Genomic DNA, 15,866 nt, shown 5'->3' with positions numbered 1-15,866 from the left:
ACGAGTGGCCTTAGTGACCGAGTGGCCTTGATGACGAGTGACCTTGGTGACGAGTGGCCTTGGTGACCGAGTGGCCTTGGTGACGAGTGGCCCTGACCGAGTGGCCTACAAAACGAGAGCACCGTTAGGATGCGGGTGGGGGTCCCCGCGCAAACCCTCTGATGCTTAAGTCAGATCTCGAGAGAAAATGAGAAAATCGTACTTCAATAACTCAAAATTGCGTACCTTGAAATGAAGGTGGGGTCTCATATTTATAGTGAAGGAGAGAGAGAGGCCTCGCGGTATTTTCGAAGAGATTTTCATTGCCCATTCCGAGAATTTCGGGGCCCATTTGGTTGGATCGTCAATCCTGATGGTCACTCCCCCACTCGGTTGGGGCGAGTTGGGGGAGGGGCCACTCATCATGACCGAGTGACCCCCCACTCGGTTGGGCCGAGTGGGGTGAAACCACTCGGCAATGCCGAGTGGGGGGGCTTAGCCACTCGGCTAAGCCGAGTGGGCTCCCACCCGGCCCGGTCGAGTGAGTCTTCCTTGGCTCTCTGACTTTGCTTTATCTCTTTGATATTGGGGCCCACACTTGATCATATATCCATTTCGCCTTCCCAGGTACATCAGTGGGAATTTCAAGTATCAAGGAATTATTGAAGAGGCACTCAAGATGTGTCTTTTCCCTCATACTCTGAAGGATAGGGCTCGAGAGTGGTTAGACTCATTACCACCAACCAGTATTACTACATGGACAGATTTGGTACAGAAGTTCACACTTAAATACTTCCCACCGGCCAAGATTAACAAGTTTAAACATGAGATTTCAACTTTTCAGTAAGTTGAGTCTGAAAACTTTCATGAAGCATGGGAGAGGTTCAAGGAGTTATTAAGAAAGTGTCCGAGTCATGACTTTCCACTACCAGCTCAAAATCACTTTTTCTATGGTGGACTCACTCCTCACAGCCGCTCTGTAGTTGATTCTATAGCCGGAGGATCAATCCGAAATAAATCAGCCGGGGAGCTTCACGACCTTTTTGAGACAATGAGTGAGCAGTTAGTGATGTGGCCAGATAGAAGCTCACAAAAAAGACTAGTTGGAGTGCATGAAGTGGATGTTAACACGTTGATGTTGGCCAAGATTGATGCACTATCAAAGCAGATGGAAGCCTTAAAGTACTCTTCTAATGTTAATATGGTGCAAGGGTCACTCCCTATATGTGAAACTTCTGGAGTAACTCATCCATTGCTTGAATGCCCATTGCTCATAAATCCACCATTCACGGAGCAAGCTGCCTAGGCTGAAAATTTCCAACGTCAGCAAAATTTCCCAAGGCAGCAAAATAACCCATTCGCACAAACATACAATATGGGTTGGAGTAATCATCCTAATTTCTCTTATGGTAATACTCAAAACATCCAAAATCCACAAAGACAAGGGCGACCACAAGGGGAAAAAGGAGGATGGGAAGAAGCGGTTTCAAAACTTCAAGAACGAAGTGACTGGACTGACGCAACTATTAAGAATATTGAAAATCAAATCGGGCAGCTAGCAAAAATTGTAATAGAGAGACAACCGGGCACTTAGCCTAGCAACACCGAGGTGAATCCAAAAGAGCAAGTAAATGTAATCACAACAAGGAGCAGGGTACAGCTCCAAAAGTTCATGTTAGGAGGCTTGGAGTTACGAAAGAGACTACAAAAGTTCAAGAGACACCAGTTGAATCAAATGAGTCTAAAGCTCCAAATAAACAAGAAGAACAAGAAGTTTCAGTTAAACAAGGGCTCCAAGAGAAGGTAATGCCACCACCAGTAAGGCCATATGTTCCTCCAATTCCATTCCCTTAGAGGTTGTGCAAGCACAAGATGGATAAGCAATTTGAGAAGTTTTTGGAGGTATTCAAGAAACTTCATATTAATATACCGTTTGCGAATGCCCATACCCAAATGCCCAACTATGTGAAATTCATGAAGGAAATCTTATCAAATAAGAGGAAACTAAAAGAGCATGAAACATAACCTAATAGAGGAGTGTTCAGCCATCTTGTAGAAGAAGCTTCCACCAAAACTCAAGGATCCAAGGAGTTTTTCTATTCCTTGCACTATTGGTGAAATTAATTTTGATAAAGTTTTATGTGACCTTGGTGCAAGCATAAACTTGATGCCATTTTCTATTTTTAGGAAGCTTGGATTAAAAGAACCAACACCCACCACTGTTTCTCTTCAATTAGCTGATAGAAGTATCAAATATATGGGGGGTGTAATAGAGGACATTTTGGTAAAAGTGGATAAATTTATTTTTCCTGTTGACTTCTTTGTTTTGGACATCGAAGAAGATTATAATATGCCCTTAATTTTAGGGAGACCTTTTCTTACCACAGGGAGAGCTTTGATTGATGTCCAACAAGGAACACTTAGCCTTAGAATTTATGATGAGACGGTTACGTTTAATGTATTTAAGGCTATGAAACATTCTAATGGAAATGAAAAAGAAGTGTTAATGAGAGATGACATTGTTGATTTGGTAGAGAGATCCAATGACCCTACAAAAAATTGCATTGCTAACTCTTTTGATGAGCAGGAACAAATTTTGAATGCTAAGAACAAGGTCATGGTCGTGGGGTCTTTGGGAGAGAAGCAAAAAGGTTGTTCATCTAAAAGAGTCAAATTGTGTTCTTTGGATGTCTCTTCTTCTTCAAAAGTCAAGCCATCGAGTCATGAAAAGGAGAAGTTGGTAAGGGTGTTGAGGGAGCAAAAGAAGGGGATTGGATTGAAAGTTGCTAACATTCAAGGATTAATTCCATTAATTGGCACCCACAAAATATTGATGGAAAAAGGATTCAAGCCTCTGTGAAGATGGAGACAAAGTCAAGCTAACGACTTTAAACAAACGCTTATTGGGAGGTAACCTAATTTTCTCACCCTTTCATTTAATTGTCATTCTGCATTTTTTTTTTATTTTCTTACCTCTGGTTTATTTAATTTTGAGTTAGGTTAGAGTGTCATTCTTTAGGATTTTTGCACAAAAACAATGTTGAGGTCATCATAACAGTATGCTTACTAGGTGTTTGGTAAAATACCCCCAACTAATGCTCACCTGCACATTGCACCTTAAGTTTGGGATTATGAGGTTAAAGTTTGGGGGAATTTGGGTATCCATGTGACTCTGTCTACTTCATGTCATTCCTAATCATTGTTACACTCTCATGTTCAAACTTGTGCATTGTAGGTACATTTTTGAAAGTGATAATGATGCCAAAGAGCCATCCTACTCTAGCTTCTTACAAGGGTAAAGCCATTGCCGAAAGTTCCAATACCTCAAAATGGGCACATGTTGATCTGTTTGCCATCACACCTTCATTGCACATTGAGTACACTCTTTCCTTTTTCCTTTCTCTTTGATCCCTTGGGACAATGGCTCATTTTAAGTTTAGGGGGAGGGTTTGATTGATCCAATAATGCATGATGTGTTAGCCTACTTGGTTGTAGCAAAAAAAAATAAAAAATTGGATAGCTCTACTAGCAATGATGAAAACTACATAGTATTTTTATGACTCACAGAGTAGTTGATAGTGATGCCCCTCACATTGTTTGAATTACTCATATGTTCATGTGATGACTTCTTTTGAGCACGTGTGTCAGGTTACACATTTCATAGGTTGAATACACGTACCTAGATGGCTAGTGGACTCCTCCATTCGACTTAGTATTGTAACTCAAAAAAAAAAAAAAAAAAAGTTTGGGGAAGGTCAAGCTGTGGTAGTGTTTACTAAGGAATGTGTTGATTCCGTGCATGTTTAAAATTTGTGTGGAATGTGTAGACAAACTAACGGGAGCTAAGCAATGACCAAAGGCTAGAAATCTTATCCAATTATTGTTATGTTATGCACACTATATCAATCATCCTGTATATATTATGAACCTCTCTTTGTAGCCTAGTTGAATCGAGTGATTAAGTCTGTAGGGGTGTCTCAACACCTGGTGCCCTAAGGTCATCTGACTTGGGAGTCATCGGTTGAAAGCTCGCTACAAGGTTCTTCTAGAAAGCTTGATGGGGAGAGGCTTTGTTAAAAAAAAAACGAGTAAAGGATGATTATGCTGACACTTATATTGTGGGGGATGAAGAAGACTAGTGGGTTTGACTGCTTGGTAGGGGTTGGAATGTCAAAGCACTCAAAATTAAGGAGAACCTTCATAGACCGAGGTAGCATCACCTCTAGTTAGACCCAACTAGACTCAAAAAAAAAAAAAAAAAAGCCTAAGAGTAACCATAGGATACCTAGGGATTGAATAAAAACCCGATGCATGATAAAGAATCCGACTATGCACACACACGTCAAGCATGGAATGAGTCCAAAACTGTGGTGGAGCATTACTTGATAACTCATTGTGAATTTTAAAAGATACCAAAATCTGAGACTAATGGGAAGGCTATCCAATGTGTGTGTGAGTGATAATCTTGTTCGGAACGACCAAGAGTCTAAGTTTGGGGGTATTTGATCAGCACATTTTGCACTCTTATTTAGTGGTTCAAGCTTAGCATTTAATTATTCAATGAACATGATTGCTACTCATTTTGAGCTTAATATTGTTAATATAGGTACACATTACATGTAAAGTGGACATGGAGCAAAAAGAGTGATTTTGGTGCATAATGGGAGTTGAAATAAAGCGTGAAGGCATGGTCGGGTATTGATTCAAAAGAAAGCAAAAGAGTATTGAGAGCAAAAAGTGGAAGATGATAAAGCAAGAAGCAAAAGAAAAAGGCTAGCGGCTTACAGCGGTATCCATTCTGTTGTAGGACCGCTATAAGAGTTAGTTTCTGAAGCTCACGATTTTACAACGGAATGCATATCGCTGTAAGACAACTTTAGGAATTGCTATTTAGAGCTCACAGTCTTATAATAGAATGCATACCGCTGTAAAACCGCTTTAGGAATTGCTATCTAGAGCTCACGGGTTTGCAGCAACAAGCATACAACGGTAGGGTTCAAAGCTTCGTGAAAAGGCCGTTTTAAGCCCGTTTCAATCCAAATCAAATAGGGATAGACTCCTTCAAGGTTTAGGACTTTGATAACCTAAAAAGCACTATATAAAGACTTATTCTTGAGGGATTTGGGAGTTTTTGGATGGAAGAGAAGCCGAAGGAAGATTAAAGACTTTACTATTGGGTTGTATTTTTCTTTTCTTTCTCAATTCTTTGCTATGGATTTCAACTCTTTTCTTTTTCTTTTGATTGCAAGAATGCATTGCTAAGTGTTTATAGCTAGGGTGAATGATGAAACCTAGACTTCTAATAGTTTGATTTAAAGTTATTCGGTTTGCTATTTTCTTATCCATTCGGGTTGATTGTTTGTTATGTTCATAATGTTGTTTTGATGCTTGATCACCATTGGAACATATTTGTAATTTGTATTGCTTTCGAGAGATTCAATATGGATTAGACATGGTAGCAAACTGTTTGGAACCGGCCAACCGTGTAGCTTCAATTCTGCCTTCTTTGATCTGTAGAGTTGCAAGCGCAAACTCCTCCAAGTCGGTCCACACGATCGACCCTTTTCCACGACGCCTCGAGTAGTACTAGCAAACCCTAGGCGCCTCCAAGAGAGATCCGAATTTTTCCTCTTCTTTTTTTCAGCTTCTTAAGTGGCCTTTTTATAGAGTAAAAACCCTAATTATGCCTTTGAAAAACCCTGAACAATTTAGGTTTGGCCCATAATCATATTGGGCCGAATCTCTCTTTTAAATTATGGAACGGGCTCGACCTAAGTGTGTAACTCCTTAGGTCCACCATTGGGATAGATGTAGGCCAACTCTATTGGGCTATATGAAGGCCCAACTCATTAGATTAAATTAAACTCTTTAATTAAACTTATGGGCTTCTTAATTAGCACATCTTATGGGCTTCTTAATTAAACTCTTTAATTAATAGTTTTAGAATTAATCAAATTAATTCTAAAACCCTACATATCATGGTTAACGTCTAGCAACATGCCATGAATACCTAGCCAACGATGAAAAAACACGGACCTTTTCAATTGCAAATACCGTGCAGTAAAATCCTTTCATCAATCTATGTCCCGATTGAATTTAGGGTATGGTTTTATGACGAAACCCTAATCATTCAATAACTATATATCCATTCTAGATTTATGACTTGATAGGTGAAATCAAAACACCTTTTGATTTCCACCTCACCTTGGCCAAGGATTTCCTCACTCATGAAATCATCGGAATACACAGGACATCTTCTCATCTTATCGATAAGTGATGAATTCTATTTTGACATCCACAAGCCTTCATATGTGATAAGGTTACGCCCAGTGATAATTTGTTAATGACTCCATTGGAATCCAAAAAGAACCAAAGCATAACCAGTCAAATATAAGACTACCATGATGTCTCAAGTCTAAGGACCAATATGCACTATTGCAACACTGAAATTCCAATTCGACAATAAACAATTACCATTAGGAATTCTGTAGTGGGTTAGTTCACTGTACTTATTCTTGTAATAAGCACCCACATATATGCATTAGTGTCCACACACCAATGTCTATGAAACAAGACATTCTCCTAATTGAGCATGCATCATATATGCTAGTCTATCCGAGTTATTAGTGTCCAATCCTAATAACTTTATGACTAGGAACATTTAAGATCAAGGCTTATAAGGAATATGTTTCATGATCGTCATCTCTATGCACGACCATATTCCATGAGCCTATTTGATCTATGGACTTTGTCAAGAATGGAAATAATAAAGACAGCCATCAATGACAAATAAAACATAATCCCTTATAATAATAATTGATTGAAGATAAAGAGTCACAATGAAAAAAAATATGATCAATTATATGTAAATATAATTGGCTTGTGGGGCATAACTCTAACACAAACAACGTAGGGTCCTATAATAGGTAGAGATACTGTTATGCCCTATGAAATCATTTTGTGATAATCTCCATGATTGAATGCATGTTTATATGTTCGAAAATTGACTAGAGATAGTTAATCTCATATATATACATAGAACTGAATGACCATCGAGAGAGGCTTTTGGTTGTAATTGGATCATCGATTTTCAACCTAAGATAAAGAATAGCAAGACCCGAGTAATGAATAATTGAATCACAGAAGGCCGACGGTGGATTCATAGACCCTAGTGCCTTAACTTTGAGAGTTTTTGAATCAAATAAATTATTTTAGTTGCATATTTTATTCGTAAATTAGTTTTCATTGCAATTGAAGTCATTGTTAATGTGTGTGTTAGGTTAAGGTTAGATCAGTTAGAGTAACCGTCAAAAGTTAGTCCTCGTGGGTATGACACTCTATTCATCACTGTATTACTTGTCACGATCTGTCCACTTGCGTGATAGAATAGGCAGGACAATTAACAAGCTTAAGCATGAGATTTCAACTTTTCAGCAAGCTGAGTCTGAAAATTTTCATGAAACATGGGAGAGGTTCAAGGAGCTATTGAGAAAGTGTCATAGTCATGGTTTTCCACTACCAACTCAAAATCAATTTTTCTATGCTGGACTCACTCCTTATAGTTGCTCTGCAGTTGATTGTACAGTAGGAGGATCTATTCGAAATAATCAGCCGGGGAGCTTCATGACCTTTTCGAGACAATGAGTGAACAGTTAGTGATGTGGCCAGATAGAAACTCACATAAAAGAGTAGCTGGAGTGCATGAAGTGGATGTTAACACGTTGATGTTGGCTAAAGATTGATGCACCATCAAAGCAAATGGAAGCCTTAAAGTATTCTTCGAATGTTAATATGGTGCAAGGATCACTCCCCATATGTGAAACTTGTGGAGTAACTCATCCATCATCTGAATGCACATTGCTCATAAATCCACCATTTATGGAGCAAGCTGCCTATGCTCAAAATTTCCAACGTCAGCAAAATTTCCAAAGGTAGCAGAATAACCCATTCTCACAGACATACAATATGGGTTGGAGGAATCATCCTCATTTCTCTTATGGTAATACTCAGAGCATCCAAAATCCACCAAAATAAGGGAACCAGGTACGTGGGAAAAGGTAACTGGGTACGTGGGAGGATGGGAAGAAGCAGTTTCAAAGCTTCAAGAACGAAGTGATCGGACCGACGCAGCTATTAACAATATTGAAAATCAGATTGGGCAGTTAGAAAAAATCCTAACAAAGAGGCAACCGAGTATGTGTCCTAGCAACACCGAGGTGAACCCGAATGAGCAAGTAAATGTGATCACAACAAGGAGTGGGGTACAGCTCCCAGAAATTCATGTTAGGAGACCTGGAGTTGCGAAAGATACTAAAAACGTTCAAGAGATACCAACCGAATCAGATGAGTTCGAAGCTCCAAAAAATCAAGAGGAACAAGAAGCTTCAGCTAAACAAGAGATCCAAGAGAAGGTGATGCCACCACCGGTGAAGCCATATGTCCCTCCAATTCCATTCCCTCAGAGGTTGCGCAAGCACAAGATGGATAAGCAATTTGAAAAGTTTTTGGAGGTATTCAAGAAACTTCATATTAATATACCGTTTGAGGATGCCTTAGCCCAAATGCCTAGCTATGCAAAGTTCATAAAGGAGATCCTTTCGAATGAGAGGAGGTTGGATGAGCACGAGACTGTCATGTTAACGAATGAGAGTAATGCTATATTGCAAAATAAGCTACCACAAAAATTGAAGGATCCAAGGAGTTTCACTATCCCTTGTACCATTGGTAGTTTATATTTTGAACAAGCTTTATGTGATTTGGGTGCTAGTATTAATTTAATGCCTTATTATATTTTCAGGGAACTCGGGCTACGAGAAGCAAAGGCTACAAGGATGTCATTGCAATTGGAGGACAGATCGGTGAAACATCCACGCGGAATTGTTGAAGACCTCTTGGTGAAAGTGGATAAATTTATATTCCCTGCCGATTTCATCATTTTGGATATGGGAGAAGATAGGGATGTTTCGCTCATATTGGGGTGACCTTTCTTAGCTACGGGATGAGCCCTCATTGATGTGTAGAAGGGACAATTAATGTTACGGCTGAATGAGGAGTAAATCACTTTCAATGTGTTTAAGGCACTCAAATTACCCAGCTCATTAGATTAGTGCTTCCGGATAGATATTGTGGACAAAGAAGTAGAGGAATTTTTCAAATTTGAGCATCCACTCAATCCTTGGGAGGCATGCATCATGCACTTAAAGGATAAAAATTCAATTTCAGCTACCATTGAAGAGTGTGTGCAGTATCTGCAAGCTTCGAAACCCATGAGAAGAGGGAGATAGTACATGGAATTGGGTATCAGTCCTTCTCGGCCACTCCTTTCAATTCAGCAAGCACCAAAACTTGAGTTGAAATAGCTGCTGTAACACCCCCTCTCTTGGAGCTGCCCGAGAAGAGGTGCTACTGGAACAATATTGTACTATAAAATAAACCTGGCTCATACTATATGAACTGAAACTCTGATACCATAAGAATATCTCAACTGTGGAAAATAAATCTCTGGTATAATACTACTGAAAATAAAACTCCGAGAAATAAATCTCTAATAAGAGAGAAAAGCCCTCACTAAAATAGAAAATAAATCTGACTACTATCTGACTCTCCCAGACATCTTTGGTCTTGAGTAGCTCCATGTACACACACACTATAATCCACTGCTGCTAGGCCCCACCTCTGGTACTCCCCCGGTAATACCTGGAATGGTGAAGAGTACAAGGTGAGCTACAAAGCTCAGCAAGTATAAAGCTAGAAAGAAATACTGAAGCTGAATCGAAGAATATCGATACTGAAATAACTGTAATACTTGCTGAACTGATACTGGAATTAAATGCTTGATTTAATTGATACTGATAAATAAATCTGATATAACTGGTTGCATTCATAAACATGTAATGCACATAATCTAAAGTAAAATGCAGGTATGCAACTTTGGCCCAAGGCCCACATAAACTGATAACACATACCTGACTAATCTGAACCTGCAAACAAAAAAAACTGTAAGCATATACTGTGGGTAAAATATACCCCTAGCTCCCTGGTCGATCACAGGCGAGCAAACTAGTGGGATCCCCGCGGACAAGGCCGCCTGGCGCGCAACATGCAATGCTATGCACATCAAGATGCTGGCACACAATATGTAGTGCTCCATATAAACTCATGTTGAATGTTCATACAAGGATGTATGCACATAACTCACAAATAAATGCTGATCATGACATTTTAAATACTAGTCATGAAATAACTGTTGCCAAACTGATACTTGATGTATTTTAAAAATACATGATTTTATAAATTATGCTGAAACATAATTTATTTTAATTTATACTAATATTATTTTCAATAAAGGGAAGAGATAAACTGTTTTTTATTGAAAATAAAAGAATTTTAACTTGCTGGAATTTAATACGGAATTCTGGACAGATTTGATACTCTTTCGTATCTTGGCCATAACTCTCTCATCTAAACTCCGATTGAGCTGATTCAAATTTATGTGGAAAGCCAAGAGGAAGAACTACAACTTTTATGTTTTGTGTTTTCCAAGATTCGGGCTCCATAAAGGTCAAAATTGGCCCACAAGAGAATAAAAACGTTCTGGAAAAAATGAAGTAAATTCGAAATAGTGAAAGGATTCGCCAGAAATCGAAACTGATACTAATAGAGTATCCAGATGCTGGAATTTGATTCTAAACATCACCATTCGAAGAAATCTTGGGAAAAACAAGTCCCAATGAAGCAAGAATCATTATTATAGCAAATAAACAGATCAAAACTCGAAGAATCGATGATTCAACTCAATTGAAAAATCTGGTTTTCTGCCACTGTATGCATGTATATATAAATATACATTCTATTTTCTTTGCTTTCTCATTAAAAGGAATCGAAACAATAGTTTGCTATTAATCCAAGATCACATAAGGGCTGATTTATAATGCAAAAACATGATCAAAACTGGAACTTAAATCTGAAATTTCTTGGAATGCTATGAAGCATGAACTGTGCGTATATATGTACATATATATATCTATACAGAATGAAGAAAGCTTGAGAATGGAATGGAAGAACTTGCCTGTAGATGCTCTGATTTAATTGATAAAAATTGGAGAAAAGAACTTCTTGATTGCTGCTAGATCTCCTAAGCGCTGCTCACGGCCAAGATTTGAAGAAGAACTTCCTTTTTGGCCAATTACATGCTATGCATATATATATATACTAATAACAATAAAACCTAATGGGCTAAAATAGGTTTAATTAATCCTAGGCCCACTAGACTTTATTTAAAACCTTCTCCTAACCTATTTAGGAGATTATTATTTAAATTATCTTATATTTGGATTTAATTAAATCCCATATATATATCACTTAATTAAATAATTAAGCAATAATATAAAATAACTAATGCTAAAAAGCCAAACAAGCCCTTACTCTTAATTCTCTTTAAAAATAAAAGAATTAATTCTATTTATCACTATTTTTTTCGATTAAAAATCTCTATTGCCAAATTAAATTAATTAATTGGCAAATATGCATTAAACTAAAAATTAACTAATTGCATTAATTAATCACTGAAAAAAAAAAAAAAAAAATTGCTAATCTAGGACGGGTCGTTACAGCTGCCCTCACATCTTCGTTACGCTTATTTGGGGGAAGCCTCTACTCTTCCAGTTATCATTGCAAATTCTATCAAAAAAGACGAGGAAGATAAATTACTTCGGGTGCTTTGGGAATACAAATTGGCTACTAGATGGACTTTAAGGGATATCAAAGGCATTAGTCCTTCCCTTTGCATGCATAAGATCCTCATGGAAGAAACTTATAAGCCGGTAGTGCAACATCAACGTTGACTAAACCCTCATCTTCAAGATATGGTCAGAGCTGAGGTATTGAAATTGGTTGATGCTGGGATTATTTACTCCATATTGGATAGTGCATGGGTTAGTCCTGTCCAGGTTGTGCTAAAAAAGGGAGGAATCATAGTGGAAAAGAATGAACATAACGAGCTCATTTAAGTCCGACTAACTACAGGATGAAGGGTTTGCATAGATTATCGCAAGTTGAATGATGCAACCCGAAAAGATAACTTTCCCCTACTATTCACTAATCAAATGTTGGAGCATCTAGCAGGCCATTCCCACTATTGTTTCCTTGATGGCTACTTGGGATACAATCAAATTCCAATAGCCCCAGAAGATCGGGAGAAAACAACATTCACTTGTCCATATGGCACATTTGCATACCGAATTATGCCTTTTAGCTTATGTAATGCACCTGCTACATTTCAACGCTGCATGATGTCAATTTTTTCAAACATGGTGGAGAGATTTATTGAAGTATTCATGGATGATTTCTTAGTTTTTGGTTCATTATTTGACGAGTGTTTAAAGAACTTGACTCTTGTTCTAAGGCGCTATGAAGAAACAAATCTCGTGCTTAACTAGGAGAAGTGTTACTTTATGGTCCAAGAAGAAATTATGTTAGGACTCCAGATTTCAGTTAGGAGCATAGAGGTCGATAGAGCAAAGATTCAAGTAATTGAGAAACTCCCTCCACCAACGTCAGTCAAGGGCATTAGAAGTTTCTTAGGGCACGCTGGTGTTTATAGAAGATTCATCAAGGATTTCTCTAAGATTATGAAGCCACTATGCAACGTGTTGGAGAAGGATGCCAAATTTGACTTCTCGAAGGAATGCCTAAAGTCTTTCAACATGATCAAGGAGAAGTTGATCTCAGCACCTGTGGTTGTGGCACCATAATGGGACTTGCCATTTGAACTCATGTGTGGCGCTAGTGATTATGTAGTGGGTGCAATTTTGGGACAATGGAGGGATAAGATCTTCCATGTTATTTACTATGCTAGTCGGACTCTCAATGATGTTCAGTTGAATTATGCTATTACAGAGAAAGAGTTACTAGAAGTGGTATTTGTGTTTGAGAAGTTTCGATCTTATCTCATTAGGTCCAAGGTGATTATCTACACTGATCACGCAGCCTTGAGGTATTTGTTTGCAAAGAAAAGATGGGAGAATGTGGTGGCTAACCATCTTTCTAGAATGGAAAATTTCAAGCAAACTGCAACTGAGGACATAAATGAAAATTTTCCAAATGAACAACCTTTTATGGTTGAAAGAAAGGCCAATGACATAGAGGCACCTTGGTATGCTGATTATGTGAATTATCTTGCAAGCAATATTATGCCACCAGATTTTAACTACAATCAGCACCAAAAGTTCTTTTAAGATCTCAAGTATTACTTTTGGGAGGATCCTATTCTTTATTGATGAGGCACTGACAAAGTAATTCAGAGGTGTGTCCCGGAAGAAGAAATGGAATTGATCCTAGAGTAGTGTCATGCTTCACCATATGGTGGACATTTTGGGGCAACAAAGACAGCAGCAAAGGTTCTTCAATCTGGATTTTATTAGCCCACTCTTTTTAGAGATGCTCAGACAGTGGTAAAGAAGTGTGACCAGTGCCAACAAACGAGAAACATATCAAGGAAGCAAGAAATAACTCTTCATGGAATTCTTCAGGTTGAGTTGTTTGATGTTTGGGGCATTGATTTCATGGGCCCATTCTCACCCTCATTTGCTAATGTTTATATTTTGGTAGTAGTGGACTACGTCTCCAAGTGAGTTGAGGCTGTTGCATTACCCACTAATGATGGCCGGGCTGTGGTGAGTTTCCTTCAGAAAAATATTTTTACTCGTTTTGGTACTCCTTGGGCCATAATAAGTGATGGGGGAAAGCATTTTTGCAATCGGTACTTTGATACTCTTTTAGCCAAATATGGGGTGAAACACAAGGTTGCTACTCCCTATCACCCCCAAACAAGTGGGCAAGTGGAGATTTCAAATAGAGAGTTGAAGAGGATCTTAGAGCTCACAGTGAGTATATCTCGTAAAGATTGGTCAAAAAAACTTGACGATGAGCTATGGGCTTATCGCACTGCATTTAAGACACTTATTGGGATGTCACCGTATCGCCTTGTCTTTGGAAAAGCATGTCACTTACCAGTTGAGTTGGAGCATCGAGCCTATTGGGTAGTGAAAAAGCTAAATTTTGATTTAAAGAAGGCCGGTGAAAAGAGAATGTTGTAGTTAAATGAACTGGATGAATTTCAGTTGGAGGCATATGAAAGTGCTAGGTTATACAAAGAGAGAACCAAAAAATGGCATGACCATCATATTCATAGGAAGCATTTTGAGGTGGGGCAAAAAGTGTTGTTATTCAACTCACGCCTCAAGTTATTTTCAGGCAAGTTGCGCTCAAGGTGGTTTGGGCCATTCACTATTGTCAAAGTTTATCCACACGGCGCTGTTGATGTCACTTATGACACCAAGGGTACATTTAAGGTGAATGGACAGCGACTCAAGCCATATCTAGGGGATGACTATGCCAAGGAAAAGACATCCACCGAGTTGAGCAATCAGGAATGAGCAGCAACACAATGAAACTAATGACTATAAACAAGAGCTTTTTGGGAGGCAACCCAATTTTCTATCTTTTCATCTTTAATTGCTAATTGTTTCCTTTGATTTTTCTATTTTGCATTTGTTTTAGAATGTTGGGCATTAGGTCAGAAAGTGTCTTAGTTAGGAGACTTCTTCATTCATGGCATGTTAGAAAGCATAGGGTAATTCATCTTTCAACATATAAGATTAGTCCATGAGTTGCCATTTAGAGCCTAGGCTACATGCAAATAAAAAAATAAAATAATAAAAGTAAAAAAAATAAAGAGAAAGAGAGAGAGAAAAAAAATGAAAATATAATAAAAATAAACAGGGGGAGCAGCTCGCGCCAAGACTGTGGCATGCATGCCGTGGCCACCGCTCGAGGCAATAGCCTATCTGCTGCTCATAGGTCAGTCGCGGCATGCATGCTGCGACCACACCGTGGTACGGGTCGGCTTTAATAGGCCGACCCCCTGCCCATTTGTTCCCCCCCCCCCCCCCCTTGCCTTCTCCTTCTCTTCTCCCTCTAAAAATTTCCCTCACCCCACCCTTACCTAGCCTCCCACTATTATCCCAGCTTTCTCCCATACAAATTTCCCTAGTTTTTCCTCAAGGACCTCCCCTCTACACTCTCCAACTTCAACATTTATGGTATGTCTGGAATCATTTTAGTGTTTTTGTATGGATTGATGCTCCATTGTGGAAATGGGTGTTAAGTTGATTTATGAATGGGAGCAAAGATGTTGTTGTTGGTGATGTTGTTGTTGTTTGTTGTGATTTTTTTGGGGGAAACTTTAGTGTATCCTAAGCCCTATTTTCCTTTTTCCCTTTCAGCAAGCACACCAAGTGTTCGATGAAATGCCCCAATCACACATTTTCACACACATTGCACTATGAGTTGGGGGAATGGAATGAGTTAAGTTTGGGGGATATTGTGGCACCTTTGGCTTCTACAAAATATATATATCTATAAAAAAAAAAAAAAGAAACAAACAGAGAAATAATTGATTCTTTCCCTTATTCATTCCCCTTCTCATGGTTGGTTTTGTGCTTGCAGGAACGATCCCAAGCAAAGATGGCACCCTAACCTCGCTATACTCCAGTTGCAAACAAAGGTAAAGCCATTGTCACGAGTTCAAATGCTTCCAAACGGCCGCGAGTTGATCCTCCATGTTTCCCAATCTACCTTACTGCCAAAGCTAAAGAACGAGTCCGAGTAATAGAGTCATGGCCCCTCCATAGGGAGCAGGAAGTTGACCTTTCTAACATTGAGCTCACAGGAATTCCAGACATCATTCATGCCAAGTAGTGGCACAATTTTTGTGCCAAGCCTCTCAAAATCTATCCATCAGTGGTCCAAGAATTCATCGCCAATTTCAATGATAACATTCTAGGAGGTGACGATGAGGATGAGGAAGACCATGCCTTCCATACATA

The 15,866-nt window shown here is 38.8% G+C and overlaps 1 protein-coding gene and 2 non-coding genes across 3 annotated transcripts; 1 reads left to right on the top strand and 2 right to left on the bottom strand.

Annotated features, from left to right (window-relative positions):
• Positions 1–793: 793 nt before the first annotated feature.
• Positions 794–900, bottom strand: LOC127789365 (small nucleolar RNA R71). The gene has a single exon (XR_008020542.1). It is a non-coding gene; the product is annotated as a small nucleolar RNA R71 (small nucleolar RNA).
• Positions 901–1,030: 130 nt separating this feature from the next.
• On the top strand, positions 1,031–8,960 carry LOC127788102 (uncharacterized). Its single transcript, XM_052316213.1, has 3 exons — positions 1,031–1,219; positions 7,717–7,891; positions 7,990–8,960. Exons 1-3 carry the CDS (start codon positions 1,031–1,033, stop codon positions 8,958–8,960), a joined length of 1,335 nt encoding a protein of 444 aa, XP_052172173.1.
• Positions 7,384–7,490, bottom strand: LOC127789374 (small nucleolar RNA R71). Its single transcript, XR_008020551.1, has one exon. It is a non-coding gene; the product is annotated as a small nucleolar RNA R71 (small nucleolar RNA).
• Positions 8,961–15,866: the final 6,906 nt, after the last annotated feature.

This window comes from Diospyros lotus, chromosome 13 (assembly GCF_014633365.1).
Source record: "Diospyros lotus cultivar Yz01 chromosome 13, ASM1463336v1, whole genome shotgun sequence".
Classification (NCBI taxonomy): domain Eukaryota; kingdom Viridiplantae; phylum Streptophyta; class Magnoliopsida; order Ericales; family Ebenaceae; genus Diospyros; species Diospyros lotus.
The sequence above is the reverse complement of the archived record's forward strand: the minus strand, read 5'-3'. Positions and strand labels throughout refer to the sequence as shown.